Raw genomic sequence first — 15,026 nt, 5'->3', positions numbered from 1 at the left:
ATCCTTTGGATACAGGTGCAAAGAAACGCAAAAGATGCCAAGTCTGTCCCTCCCGAGATGACAGTAAAACAAGTACCTGTTGTGTGAGGTGCAAGTGGTACATCTGCAGAAAGCACACAGTCACATTCTGTCCATCATGTGGGGAACACTGAAAATGTTGAACATTGAAAATCGGGAAATAATGGGGCAAGTTAAATGAAAAAAAAAAGGTTCGTGAATTGGGAAAAATTGAAATCAGGAGCTCTTTAATATATTGTTGGAATTGAATATCTCTTCTTCGCATCTCTTATAAATGTTTGTTTAATCTAAAATTAAGTTCTTATTGGTTTAACTTCATCTTTGACTGTTTTGAGTGGATTTACACAATACGGGTCAAAATGACCCGCAACATAATAAATGTAATGTAAGTCATACACTTCTTTCTGTAAGTTTAATTCAGCATCTGCAGATGGACTCATTAATACACATCACCTGATTGACATGCACAAATGAGCAAAGAACATAGGAGAATCTATGTTCTTATAACTCACAGCCCCCTCCCACTAAGCATGCAAAGGTATATATTACCCTTCTGTAGTTTCACTCAGTGGAGGAGACATCCTGTCCTTTTGTTTACATGTTCTGTGGATGACCCCCCCTGTGAGAACCCAGTTGTTTGATCCCAATCAGAGATACTAAAAGATACCATAAAGTTGTGGTTTCTCAAGGCCATAAAACTCAAGTCTCTTAAGCCACCATCGTAAACCTTAAAGTTGCTCTTTTCGATAAACAATTTGGTCAACCATTTGGTCAATCCTCCACATACATCTTTGCTCATGCAATTATACATACAAAAATGTAACATTTCCATTACAGTGCTAAAAGTGTTAGAGCTGAGCAGGGATCAGTGAGGATGAGGTTGTATTTAAAGAGACCACTTTGGTGAGAGAATGGGCTGTGATTGGTGGGTGACTGACGAGCACCCATAAACCTATCGGTAGCTGAGCACATGACTCTGTGTCCTGCATGAACTAACACAATGCTTCATTAGTCACAATTCAAGTTCAGGATTTCTACGATGACATTCTCACTTTAAACCTTATTTAAAGTATCTTGAATTGAGGCAAATAAAGCTGACCTTGAATTATGATCAGTCACAATCAAATTGTCATATATCACAAATCATAAACTGGATTTATTTTCATAATTAATTATGGATAAAATTACAAAGTATGTTGCAGAAATCTGAAATGGATATCTATATAATTGAGCATTGTACAAGTTACATTGTACAAGTACATGTTCTACTGAATAAGGGATCAGCCACTTGCTATCTGTAAACCCCCAACCCCCAAGTGAATCTCCTTATATTATGCTAGGTGTTGTTTGGGCAAAGAAAAAATTTAAAGAAAAAAAGTCTAATTTTTGCATTTTAGCAGGTGCTCTTAATAAAAATGTTCCCTTTTTAGCACCATGCATCTTATCCACTGAAATATCTGTCTCTGTATTTTTAACAGTTCATCAGAGAGGATGATGGGAGCTCATATGTAGTCAGTGGGAGTGGGGTGGTCAGCGATCCTGACACCACTCACAAGGACAGTGTTCCTCAGTCCTGGCAGCTCTACTCCAGTCCTGTCAATCACACAATAGGAGGCGTGGCTTACTTCCAGGTCACTGAGCATAAGATGACAGTCACCTTCATGCAGACTAATGGGAAATGTGTTTACCGCACAGAGCTGCCAAAACGTATAGTCAGAAGTAATGGAATGCTCTAAAACTGAAGATATGATTACTGATATCTTTGGGCGATGGCATGTTACTATTAAGTGAAATGTGTATATTCATAGTATTTTGTACTGTATGTAATGTTTTACACATGTAACAAAATATAAACTGTTTTATGTCTTTTGTTGTGCATTGTATTTCATGATGGAGGCTTCAATGTGCAGGATGAATTATAGCTCTACTTGCATACAAGTAGTAGAGCAATAGTAGAGCCAAGTAGAGCATTGTTAGGTTTGCAACCAAAACATCTGCTCTGCCATTTTCACTCAAAATTGGACCAAATTAATATTTGATTGTCATATTACTGCTTTTATTTGTTCAAGTTTTTATTTACTTTGCTTGCTTTTCAGTCAGCTTTAAAGTGCTATATGAATAAAGTGTATTACTAGTAGTAGTAGTAGTATCAATATTATTATTATTATTATAGTATTCAAGTGAGTTTACTATGAGTGAGTGACGACAACAAGTTTCTGGAATCAGTGTGGGCGCCCATCTGCCTTGACTAGAGGAGAATAATGGAGGAGAGGAGAGATGAGTGGATAAGAGGGGAGAGAAGAGAGAGAGAGAGACAGAGAGAGACTGTTGTCATAAAAATATAAATATAATGAATAGTGATACATTGAGATGCAATTATATTATTAATAATAACAGTTTATCATCATCATCATAATCATAATATGTAGTATTAGTAGTGAAATTTGGAGAGAGAGGGAGAGAGATAGAGAGATGGAAGCACAAACAATGGACTTTAGTTACGTGAAGTAATATGAGAAAAATATGGGGCCACAGGCACAGTTCAGTGCATGTTGGGAGTTGTAGAAGAAAATTGTTGTTGTTTTCTCTATTTCTTTTGATATTTTTATGCACCTTTCAAGTTCCTGCTTTTCTTCATGACATCGATCTTTGTGTTTACTGTATCTACTTTCCCAGGAGGATGGCTTTTGAGACAGCTTTCCTGCTGCTTCCCCAAACATTTTATAGTTTGTTTTGGGGACATTGAGCAAGCCCGCTGTAGATGACCTGAGGGAATGATTCGTAACATATTCCGATAAACAGTCAGAGATGTATGACGGTGCTGTACCATTAAGAGAATTAAAAACAAGTAAAATAATTTTAAAATCAATCCTCAGTGATGCTAGAAGCCAGTGTAAAGACACTAAAATAAGAGTAATATGGAATCTTTTCCTATTTCTCATTAAAACCATGGCTGCTGAATTTTGCAAAAGCTGTAGGCGATCGATGGATTTTTTCGGTAATCCTGAATATAGTGCATTACAGTAGTCCAGGCGAGAAAGTATAAAAGCATGAATCAACTTTTTGGCAGTTTCCAAAGTGAGGTACAGTCTTACTCTTGCAATGTTTCTTAAATGATAAAAGGCAATCTTTGTGACATTGTTTATGTGTGGATTAAAATCTAGTCCTGAGTAACACCCAGGTTCTTTATTTTTGATTTGTTTTGCTGCTCCAACTTTGCTGATAATCTTTTGTCCTTGAACATCAGTACCAATTACAAGATTTTCAGTTTTATTTTCACAGGCAATTTATAACTTGGTTTGGCGCATCAGAGTCATCTGGCACTAAATAAGGGAAGACACATGATGGATCAGATTTTTCTAACAAAAAGTAATTTATAAAGAACTAAAACAAAAAAGAAATTCAACTGATAAGGCTGACAGGAACTGAATTCCAGACCAAAACAAGATCAAATTAATGCTACAGAAATCAAAACTCATCTGAATGGCAGGATGAGCATGGCTATTATTATATGAGGCAGTGGCCAGCTACCTCTACTTCACTGATGGTCCCCAGCTCCAGTTAATGTAAAACTTAGAGAGTTTTAGATAAAGGACCCGTGCGTAGCAACCTAACAAAAACCAGTGCCATGTTTAGATGACTAAATTACGAGTTTTGATTTGCATATGATGCTTGCATCTTTTGAAGAGAGCCATGTGGTATATCTAGACATACTCCCAGACCAGCCAACCATTTTATTTAACCCGAGAAGGGACATTGCGATTGACTGCTTTTTTTTCAGCTACACCCACACACACACACACAGCAATACACCTAGTGTCCTGTCAGATCCGGCTTTAACTGATTCTTTGCTTTGCCACGAATAAAACAGGGTATATAGGGATACATCATTCCATCCTTTCGCACAACTTTCATTTCAATTCCATTTAGATGCTCCAGTCTATTCATGTAGAAAATAACACTGTTGACATCAAGAAGCTATAGAGATTTTAACTGCATGCTTGGTTTTGAGCAAAAATACTTCACAATGTCTTATTTGGTGTGTAAGTTCACACAGAATACCAATTAAAAGTAAATGCCACCAAAACTTCAGTGTCAGGACTAGACTACTGCTGTGTGTGTTGCTCTCCACTGACGCATCTGGCATACAGGCAAGTCCAGATCAGTCAGTTCTATTAAATTGGTCTTAGAGATGTGGACTTTCTGCAGAAAACACAGAATGGAAAACATGCAGTTTGTAATGAGTAAAAATGTATGCCTGTTTGAGACCGATATCGTGATGTCTCCTTTTACTCACCTTTCCAGTGCTTTTGTTTTTCCGATAGGTGACTTTATAGTGCAGCTGGTCAGCAAAGATGTCCCTGATGTTCAGCTGGTGGCCATCTTTAAACAGGGCGGTGAGTGGGTCAGTCACATACAGGGTGGTTTTCTTTTGGCTTTCAATCACCTCCAGCTTGAAGTCAGGTTTGCCTATCTCAGCTGTGGAGAAGGGATGGAGACTGTCACCACTGTATCTCTGTTAAAATGTAAGCCTATTTCTTATGTTCTCAGGTTACATGACTGTAAATGTTGTTTACTCTTAGCGACACAAGAGGGCGCAAGAGCACACACAATAATTAATGTGATGAACGTCCATGTATTGTATGTGACCTAATGGACTTCCCGTACATGGACATTTTTATGCGTGACTTTTCATATTCCAGTCAGTCCGCGCTCAACCCAACTGGCAGATGGCCACATTTCATTGTTCCTAAATAAATGTCCTTAAATGAGAGAAGTCGTCAGACTCCTTCCTACGCATCGTCAGCAGCACCACTCTGCTGATAAAACTCAACAGGTTATGGGCCCAGGAGACGTTTGGAGGAGAAAATAGTCGACGAAAGCCAAGAAAGTTGCAACGGATCGCGTGCTGAAGAAGGCTGCTAACCTGAGGAGAGGGGCAAGCTAGCATGGCAGAGCAACGAAGGGCAAGTAGCAGCAGGCTACATCGACAGGTATTCGACGGCGACGAGGCAAAGTATGAAGTTTGGGAAACTAAATTGTTGGGACACTTTCGTTTATTAGGGCTGAAAGACACTGTGTTGAATGAGCCAGTAACAGAAGCTGAAATAGCAGCAGATCCTGATAAAAACGCGGACGCGTATGCAGAGTTGATCCTACTGCTAGATGACAAAAGTCTGTCTCTGGTAATGAGAGATGCGCAAGATGATGGCAGAAAAGCATTACATATTCTGAGAGAATATTATGCAGGGAAGGGAAAGCCTCGTATAATTAGTTTGTACACCACACTGACCTCACTTCAAAAGTCCATCGGCGAAAGTGTAATGGACTATATCATTAGAGCAGAGACCGCCATAACTGCTCTGAGAAGCGCAGGAGAAACGCTGGGGGACAGTTTGCTGGTGGCTATGGTGCTGTAGGGATTGCCAGAGAGCTTCAAGCCATTCGCAATTCATGTGGCGCACACCTACGACAACATCACATTTGCTGACTTCAAGACCAAATTGCGGAGTTTCGAGGAAACCGAGAACATCAGAGCAACTGGGTCGAACGACGACAGCGTGATGAAGACCCAGGGGAGAACCGGACGGCGACCTCCCAGTAGCAGCGCACATGGACCAGGCAAAGACGACAGGGAGATGGTGTGCTTCAAGTGCGGGACCAAGGGGCACCGAGCGAGAGCGTGTCGACAGAAGACGTGGTGTAGTGTTTGCAAAAATGACACACACAGGGACGCGACATGCAGACGAAAAGACAAAGACAGAGACCGAAGGGACGGTGTGAGCAAAGTGTCGGAGAATGCTGAGGTAAAGGAGGACTTCGCGTTCAAGATGGTGGACGGACGGGCCAGTGACCAGCGGCAGCCGGCGCACACCATCCAGGAGAGGGGCCTGATGGTGGACACCGGGGCCACATCCCACGTCATCAACGACATCGCCTTGTTCACAAGTTTCGACAGCACCTTCAGGCCGGAGACTCACAGCGTCGAGTTGGCTGATGGGACCAGATGCAGCGGCGTCGCTCAGCGGAGAGGCACGGCAGTGGTTACCCTCATCGACAGCAGTGGACGGCGGTGCAATGCGAAACTGTTGGACGCTCTGTATGTGCCGTCGTACCCGCAGAACATTTTCTTGGTGAAGGCAGCAACCACGAATGGGTCTACAGTCGTCTTCAAAGAAAGCAATGATGTCTTGATAACCAGATATGGTACCAGGTTTGACATTCATGTGTTTGGCAGGTTGTACTACCTGCACACTGAGATTGAGTCCACTGATGATAAGTGTAATGCAACTCACGACATCCAAGCATGGCATGAGATACTAGGCCACTGTAATTATGATGATGTGCTTAGGTTACATGATGTTGTTGATGGTATGCAGATCAAGGGGAAAATGAGTAAGCCTGAGCAAGAGTGTGAAGTGTGTATTCAAGGGAAGTTTACACAAACTAGAAATAGGAATCCCGATGCCAGAGCAAAGGCTCCTTTAGAAATGATACACACAGACCTTGCAGGTCCAATAGCCACTGAGTCATTAGATGGGTACAAATATGCACAGTCTTTTACTGATGATTATTCAAATACAGTGTTTGTTTACTTTCTAAAGAAAAAGAGTGATGCAGTGCAGGCAACTGAAAAATTCCTTGCAGATGTATCCCGTTACGGGAAGGTGAAGTGTATGCGATCTGATAATGGAACTGAGTTCACAGGTGGTGATTTCCAGGCGCTGCTGAGGAAAAGCAAAATTAGGCATGAGACGACAGCTCCGTACTCACCGCACCAAAATGGAACAGCAGAACGTGGGTGGCGTACTCTTTTCGAGATGGGCAGGTGCATGCTAATTGAAAGTGAGTTACCAAAACACCTTTGGCACTACGCAGTACAAACAGCCGCAATGGTACGCAACAGATGCTTGAACAAGCGCACAGGGCTGACTCCTTACGAGATGTTGACAAACAAAAAGCCCAATGTGTCCAGAATGCAACGATTTGGGTCTGTTTGCTACACTTATAAGCAGGAAAAGGGGAAGCTTGACTCAAGGTGTGATCAGGGGCGTTTTGTGGGGTACGACAAAAATAGCCCAGCGTATTTAGTGTATCACTCAAATACAAACAAAGTGCAAAAACACAGGCTGGTGAAATTTGTGAGCAAAACAGCTTCAGAAAAACAAACACAGACAGATGAGCCAGATCTAATTGATGACAGTGTGGGGCACAGAGTCAGGACTAGGGGGACGCAGGGGGTCAACAGGAGTGCAGAAAAGGCTCTAGAGCAAAATGAACCCGGTGAAAGTCCAGATTGCGATAGTCCAAGGGCAGCAAATGAGTCTACTGAGAGTAGGCGGTATCCAACAAGAGAAAGGAGGGCACCAAATTACCTAGGCGAATTTGTGACAGAAGACAGTGATAGTGACGGGATGCATGTCACAGTAGACTACTGCTGCAGAGCAGTTTGTGGCATTCCGCAAACTTATGGTGAAGCAATGCAGTCAGACAATTCAAAAGAATGGAGAAAAGCAATGAATGAGGAAATCCAGTCTCTAAATGAGAATAAAACCTTTACCCCGACAACACTACCCGTGGGCAAGAAACCAGTGGGGGGTAGGTGGGTTTACGCAATCAAGTCTGGTGTAGATGGGAATGACCAGTACAAAGCTCGATTTGTCGCCAAGGGCTACAGCCAGAAAATGGGTGTAGACTATGGGGAAACGTTTTCACCTACAGCAGATCTAACCAGTGTTAGAATTTTGCTACAGAAGGCAGTGCAGGAAAATTTACTGGTCCACCAAATGGACGTGAAAACCGCGTTCTTACACGCCCCCATAGACCACGAAATCTACATCAATCCACCAGAGGGCTATGAAGAAAAAGAGGGTGTAGTCTATAGGCTAGAGAAATCGCTTTATGGTCTCAAACAGTCTGGAAGAAACTGGAACAGGGTTTTACATGATTGCTTAACTGAAAATGGTTTCACACAAAACCAAGCTGACCACTGTGTTTATTCTCAAGAGTCTAAAGAAGGGAAAGTGATCTTAATTGTGTGGGTAGATGACTTGATCATCGCTGCAAGCGATGAAGGAAAACTGAAAAAGGTGAAAGGGATGCTTGCAAAGCAATTCAAGATGAAAGATTTGGGGCAACTCAAACATTTTCTTGGTATTGATTTTGATTTTTCTGATGAATGCATTAAGATGTCACAAGAGAAGTACACTCACAAAATTCTACAGCGTTTCAACATGTCAGAATGCAGGGTGAGAGATACTCCTTGTGAGCAAAAGCTCGAATACAGTAATGATGCAGTTAAAATGACAGATATCAGGATGTACAGAGAGGCTGTGGGCAGTCTGATATACCTGACGACCTGCACTAGGCCTGATCTGAGTTTTGTGGTGAGCAGGCTGTCACAGTACCTAGATGAGCCTACAGAGGAGCAATGGGTTACTGTGAAGCATGTCCTGCGATACCTTAAAGGTACAGCAGACAAAGGTTTAACCTTTAGGAGAAGCACTGAGAATCTTGGTATGAAAGCCTACAGTGATGCAGACTGGGCGGCTGATACCAGTGATCGCCGCAGTACCACATGATACTGTGTTAGTCTTAGTGAAAACAGTGCACTTGTTTCATGGAAGACAAAGAATCAACCTACTGTTGCACTTTCCACATGCGAAGCAGAGTATATGGCACTTGCTTCTACTGTTCAGGAATGCCTTTACCTAGAACAATTACTGGAGAATATGGATGGTTACCAATACACACAAACGGTAATACACGAAGACAATCAGGGGACGATTGCTCTTGCCAGAAATCCTGTGAATAGAAAGCGTTGTAAACACATAGACATTAGGTATCACTTTATTAGGTCTACTGTGAATGAGGGTAAGGTGAATTTAATGTACTGTGCTACTGATGAAATGGTCGCTGATGTGATGACGAAGCCTGTCAGCAAGTTCAAACTGGGAAAGTTTGCAGGTCTTCTTTTTGGTGACTAATATGTGTAAGCCAAAGGTACACATTTGTTCAATCTTGTTTTGGTGTTTTTGTGTTACCAACCTGAGTACAAGTGGGGGTGTTAAAATGTAAGCCTATTTCTTATGTTCTCAGGTTACATGACTGTAAATGTTGTTTACTCTTAGCGACACAAGAGGGCGCAAGAGCACACACAATAATTAATGTGATGAATGTTCATGTATTGTATGTGACCTAATGGACTTCCCATACATGGACATTTTTATGTGTGACTTTTCATATTCCAGTCAGTCCGCGCTCAACCCAACTGGCAGATGGCCACATTTCATTGTTCCTAAATAAATGTCCTTAAATGAGAGAAGTCGTCAGACTCCTTCCTACGCATCATCAGCAGCACCACTCTGCTGATAAAACTCAACAATCTCTCATGGAAGTTACCATTTTAATTATGTTAGAGGCCAAAAAATTGTGAGCATTGACAACGCTGAAGCCATTTTTAGATATGACAGGTAAAGTGAGCAGTATTGGCTACAGAGTTTACCTGACTTTCAAACATGCACAAAACAACAGGAGGTTCTCTGCACAGACATGTTCACAACAGCAACACACACACAAACACTCTCTCTCACAGTGCTTTCACATTGAACGGAAGCGCATTGCATTCACTTGAAAAAAAAAAAAACTCTGTTTACAATGCATGTCTAAATCAATATTTTTTTCAGTTTTTCTGACTTTTTTTCCCCATTTTTTGGAGTAATTTTTCTTCTGTTTTTCAGACTATTTTTTTTTTTCTGCGTTTAGAGAGCATTTGAAACAATAGACGCTTTCATTCCTTTATTGAGAGCTAGATGTAATGGAAACAAACATGACCTGCTTGTTTAGTTTAATCAAGTTTTACTTTGATCTGGGTTTAAGACACTGGGAGATAGTCCTGTCTTTAAGTCATATAGATGGTATTATCATTAGTTTGTCGAATCTACGCAGGCACCTGAGGACTTTGCGGTTGCTCAGAAGGAAAGCCCATTCAGATCTGCTGAGATGGGGCATGTATGTGCGGGCAGGAGTCACCATAGGTCCATGGGAGTCACTTGCAGGTTGGAGGTTCCGAGGGAGTTCGAAGTATCTCGATAATTCAGAAATTCAGAAAAAAAACTACTCCGAAAAACAGATAAGAATTACTGCGAAAAACAGAAAAAAAAAAATTGTCAGAAAAACAGAAAAAAATATTCAAAAAAACAAACCAAAAAATAAATTACTCAGAAAAAACTGTTTTTTTTTTTTTTTCAAGTGAATGCAATACACTTCCGTAGAATTCTCCTGAAATTCTACGGACATTATACTAGGAGGCCAGGAGGAGAAAGTCTGCAAAAACTGGGGAGCGTCTCACTTGGACATTTGCATTCACACATGCACCTCCTCTGGCAAATATACTGAGGAACTGCTGAGTTCGGTGCATGTCAGAAAGCAGCTTGAGAAAGACAGAGCTGAGCTGCAACAAGAGGTCATTGGGAAGGACCGGAGCCCTGACGGGCTCTGGGACAATTTAACAGCTATTATTTCCAACACATTTTGTCAATTAGAAAAAAGTCTTCACGAGTGTAGCAGAAGAACGTACTGTCTTTGTAGGGGCAGAACCGTGGTGTGCTGGTGTGAGGGGACTCAATGAGGTCAGTGGTGGCCAACCTCGGGGTTTCGGACAGGACGTCAGCTGTGTAGTAGGCGTTCAGGTCAGTCAGAGAGCTGGACAGATCACACACTGTTTCTGTGGTCTGGATACAGTGAGGAGTCCTCTGATTGTTCCCTGAAACCCTGTAAAATTTGACAAGTTTCATATGGACATGAATGATGGATGAAAATAGTCTTATTTAGTCTATAATAGACACCAGATGAGCAATAAATTAGGTCTTAAGTCTGTCTAGTCTGGGTATCATTTATAACGCATACAGTCAGAAATAAATAATTTATTATCTGTGCAAAATAACACTGATGTGAATATACTGTGGAACAATGAGCTGAAAGAGCTGTTTGCAGCTGTTGGCATTTGTTAATTCTATTTGATTGTTGACATTGCTCTTGCCTCTTTCATTTTTCTCTTATTGAATCACAAAGGTCAATTGTCTTTTAGTTATCTTACTATTTAAAGAGCTCTGGCCTAAAATATGCATTCCAGTAAAAGCTTTTACTGAATCAATAATGGAAAGACTCATTCCTGCAAGGTCACATAGCGGGAAAGTGTGAGGGCATTTGCTTTCCGTGGACACACTGACAAGATGAACATTTCTGGGAATTAAATGCCATTTGTTAAAAGAGTTAAAGGGTGAGGGTTCGGATGCAGGTACTTACGTAGAGTACTCCACAGTGTAGCTGTAAGTGGCTGATGGTTTTGGTTCCCAGGACAAAATGGTTTTAAAGTTGGTTGATTTCCAATTTTGTGCTTGGTGATAGGAGCCTGGAAAATGAAACAATTTGTGTAAGATACTATACTAACATGATTTAAATGAAGGTTATAGTGACACACAAATGTTGACTCCTGTCATTATGAAAGAAAACAATACACCAAAGGTGTTTTATATACTTTATTAACTTATACAAGTAATTTCCATAGGTGAGCTGTACAGGGGACTGTCACACAGTGATAGGGCCTTAGTGCCATAAGTTTTAAACTATTAAAGGCCCAGTGTGTAAGATTTAAGTGAAAGGGAACTATTATTTAATGTAGAATAATTCTCATAATGTTTTCACTAGTTTATTTCATCTAAATTGTATGAATTGTAGTTTCCTTACCCCAGAAAAGGCCCTTTAAATTTAAATACTTCGAGGGGACCCTCTCTACAGAGGCCACTATATTTTTAACATTAGTCCAGACTGAACAAACTAAACACCTTTTGAGTTTTCATGACAATTAAAGGCTGCTTCAGTTTCTTTTTCATGTTTGGAAGGAGAGCGTGAGGTGAGGGGTAATCAGTTGCAAAATGCAATTTCAACACTAGATATCACAAAATTCTACACACTGAACACTATTTAACACTAAACTACACTTTTAAGTAATAAACACTTAACACCTTAATTGAGGCCCGTCACAATATGTAGGACTACACACATTCATTAGAGAGAAAAAAGCTTTGCACAAATGAGGCACTGTGGACCAGAAAAAATTAAAAAAGCCACAAGTTCAGATACAGCACTTTGTCAGTGAGATAAGATAATGTTAATGTTGTGAATAGAGCACGTTGCGATTGTCAGTGTAAAATATCCTTGGTCCTATATTTTATTGGACTGACTGTTCTGTCACAACCACAAATGTGTGGTTTTTATGACTACAAAGCAGCAGTAGAAAGTGTGGCGCCCAAAGAACATAAGAGAAGGGCTGTTTTTATATCAGCAGTCTGGTACCTTACCTTACCTGAGTCAGATCAGTCATTCAGTCATTTCTTATTAACAACAGCTATACAGTGTGGTAAGTCATTGCTGTTTCTTCGCAGTATGAGCAAATACTGAGAAGAAACAGCAGTCCCCCCCCCCTCATGTTACATAATGTTTTAGGTACTAACAAATACCTCAACATTAAATTGTTACAGGTAATCTTAAATTCTTAAATGTGATTTACAGCCTATAAAGCACGAGTGTCCACTGGTGTTCAAACATTTTTTTTCAAATATTAATCCTGCAAAGTGTGTAGTGACTTGTACTGAAAACTCTATAAGACATGAAAACTGTAAAGAGTATTTCTATGTGTGCCGGAAATCTAAACATAAACACTAAACGAATGACTGTATGCTGCTCCTCCAGTGACCTGTTCATGTAGATCTGTTCATGTGAATTCAACTTTACATTTGCTATACATTTACATTTAACACTCACAATACTACAAAACAAACTGCTCCACACAGAGAATCATAGTATTTAATATTGTATGTACATATCATATGTCGCGCTACTACAATTTGACTTTAAGGTCATTTGAGAGAACGCGTGGAATGAAGGGCGAGCAGCGTGGACTCACCTGAGGCGGAGCGTGTGGAGAGAAAGAAGAGTGTAGAGACGAGAGCTGCTGTGACTGACATCATCTCCTCTGATGTATTCCTAAAGGTTCTGTTCTGTGTCTTTGCTGCTACTGAGCGAGTACCCTGTGCAGTCTGTCGATCGTCTGACTCTCTTGCTGGAAACCAGTGGTTTTAGCAACAAGCGGGGCATAGCCAAATATGGAGCGTCCGGCCGTGGCGTCACCAGACTGACACAGCCACAGTATTGCAAATTACTATACAGCATGCTGTCCTGCTGAGGTCATCCGCCACGCAATCAACCTTACTGATGTATTATTAGTTATTATTGTTATTCATATTATTGTTATTATTATTATTATTGTTGTTGTTGTTATTGTTATTATTATTTCGACGTTTTGGTCAGTCAGCATATAATTATTGGACACCAACCAATCACAGCTATGAAATCAGCTCTATTCATTCATTCATTCTCTCACTTCACCTGGCAGATTCTTTGAAATCAAGTGAAAGAAAGAAACATGGAACATCTGTAACAAATTCCAAGTAAGTAACTGAGGCTGATTTCAGAAAAACCATTGTTGCAACAAAGTCCTCAAATTACAATGCATGCTCCAAATTAAGGGCTTCTATTACCTCAACACAAAAGGCCTGATATAACAAGTTTTCTTGTTCTGTGAAGGTGAGAGACAGTTTATAGGCCAACGTTAAACAATAGTCCACCTGAGTCGCAGTGGTTTCTGTGAATATTTCTGCTACCAACACCTGAACTCTTCTTCAGTATTCAACAGTTCAACATTCATTCCACGCTGCTCTACAACCCTCACAGACAAAAGAGATCAAATAGTCAGGCACATGCAAAAACTTACATATTGCAACCTTGTAATGGTTGACTTGTTATTTTTAGTGACACTGTTGCGGTGTAATGTTCAATAACATGATTCAATCTTGTGACTGAATTAAGTTTCCAAGTGTTAATAATTCAATCATATGTATTTTCCAAGTTGACGAAACTATTACACTTGAGTTCGACCAGGAACATATCAGATGCTATTATATTCCACTGTTTAAAAAAACAAATCCAGGTTTTTAAAAAAAAAGGTGGTTTGTGATAAACAACACAATAGTTTCCCCCCAGTATTTATTGTATGCAAAATAATTCATTAGACTTATTTATCTCAAAATGAGTTTTTCATTTGGCTCAATATTTATATATTTGCTTATTATTTTAATTACCACAAGAAGTTTTAAAAAGATGTAACAGGTGGTGAATATGTTTCATGACAGATTTATAAAAATTTTAATTTGGTTGGTCAATGTTCAACCGACACAAAGATGTTGGTAATGTGACTCAAACCGAGAGGTATAGTAGGTTCAGTGTCGTCATAGTGGGAATGGAATGGATGACATGCTTCCCGATGGTATGTTGACCATACAACCCTTACTACAGCGTGAGAGAACCTAAATATTCTAGAAGCTTACAAGCTCTGACCAGGTCGATGGCATCATCATGTCTCTGCAGAGGACATTAGTCAGGACTTCCACTAAGAGCTCAAGTGGGTGATCTGGAGGTCTATTCATAGACTGAGTGGTTTAGAGTTATGCTTCCAGACATACAGAGACACTGAGAGTGAGTTTGGACTGTGGTATGTTAATAGAGAGGTTTATACTGTGTTAACCACAGTTAATATTCCACGTTACTGAAAGGGAAGCCCTCTGTTGTTTGTCTTTGCTCTCATATGTACAGGGTGGCCAGCCTTTTCAAATCAGTCTTACTACTACATTACTTCACCACACACGGTAACCTGTTCAACAATGTAACTGTAATAAAATCTCTGCAAATTCAGTTTCACATGCAGATTAAATCAAGTGAAACTAGCAGCAGGAAGGTTGGAATGCATGTACAACACTATAGCTTTGTGAGATGATTAGGAAGGACTGTCAATGATTTGTAGCAAATTTCAAAGCAGAGACAGTGGTTGTTTAATGTAGACGGCAGTTTTTCTTCCCATGGAGTTGGCACATGTGGCACTTTGCCAGAGC

At 40.4% G+C, this 15,026-nt stretch overlaps 1 protein-coding gene across 1 annotated transcript; it reads right to left on the bottom strand.

Annotated features, from left to right (window-relative positions):
* Positions 1-4,104: 4,104 nt before the first annotated feature.
* LOC138405345 (tissue factor-like) lies at positions 4,105-13,176 on the bottom strand. The gene is made up of 5 exons (XM_069513110.1): positions 13,098-13,176; positions 11,326-11,422; positions 10,598-10,791; positions 4,316-4,497; positions 4,105-4,221 (listed from the first exon to the last, which is right to left on the bottom strand). Exons 1-5 carry the CDS (start codon positions 13,174-13,176, stop codon positions 4,120-4,122), a joined length of 654 nt encoding a protein of 217 aa, XP_069369211.1. The 3' UTR covers positions 4,105-4,119.
* Between the last annotated feature and the right edge of the window lie 1,850 nt (positions 13,177-15,026).

This window comes from Paralichthys olivaceus, chromosome 17, assembly GCF_024713975.1.
Source record: "Paralichthys olivaceus isolate ysfri-2021 chromosome 17, ASM2471397v2, whole genome shotgun sequence".
Taxonomy (NCBI): domain Eukaryota; kingdom Metazoa; phylum Chordata; class Actinopteri; order Pleuronectiformes; family Paralichthyidae; genus Paralichthys; species Paralichthys olivaceus.
Note: the sequence above shows the minus strand (reverse complement) of the source record. Positions and strands in the feature narration are given on the sequence as shown.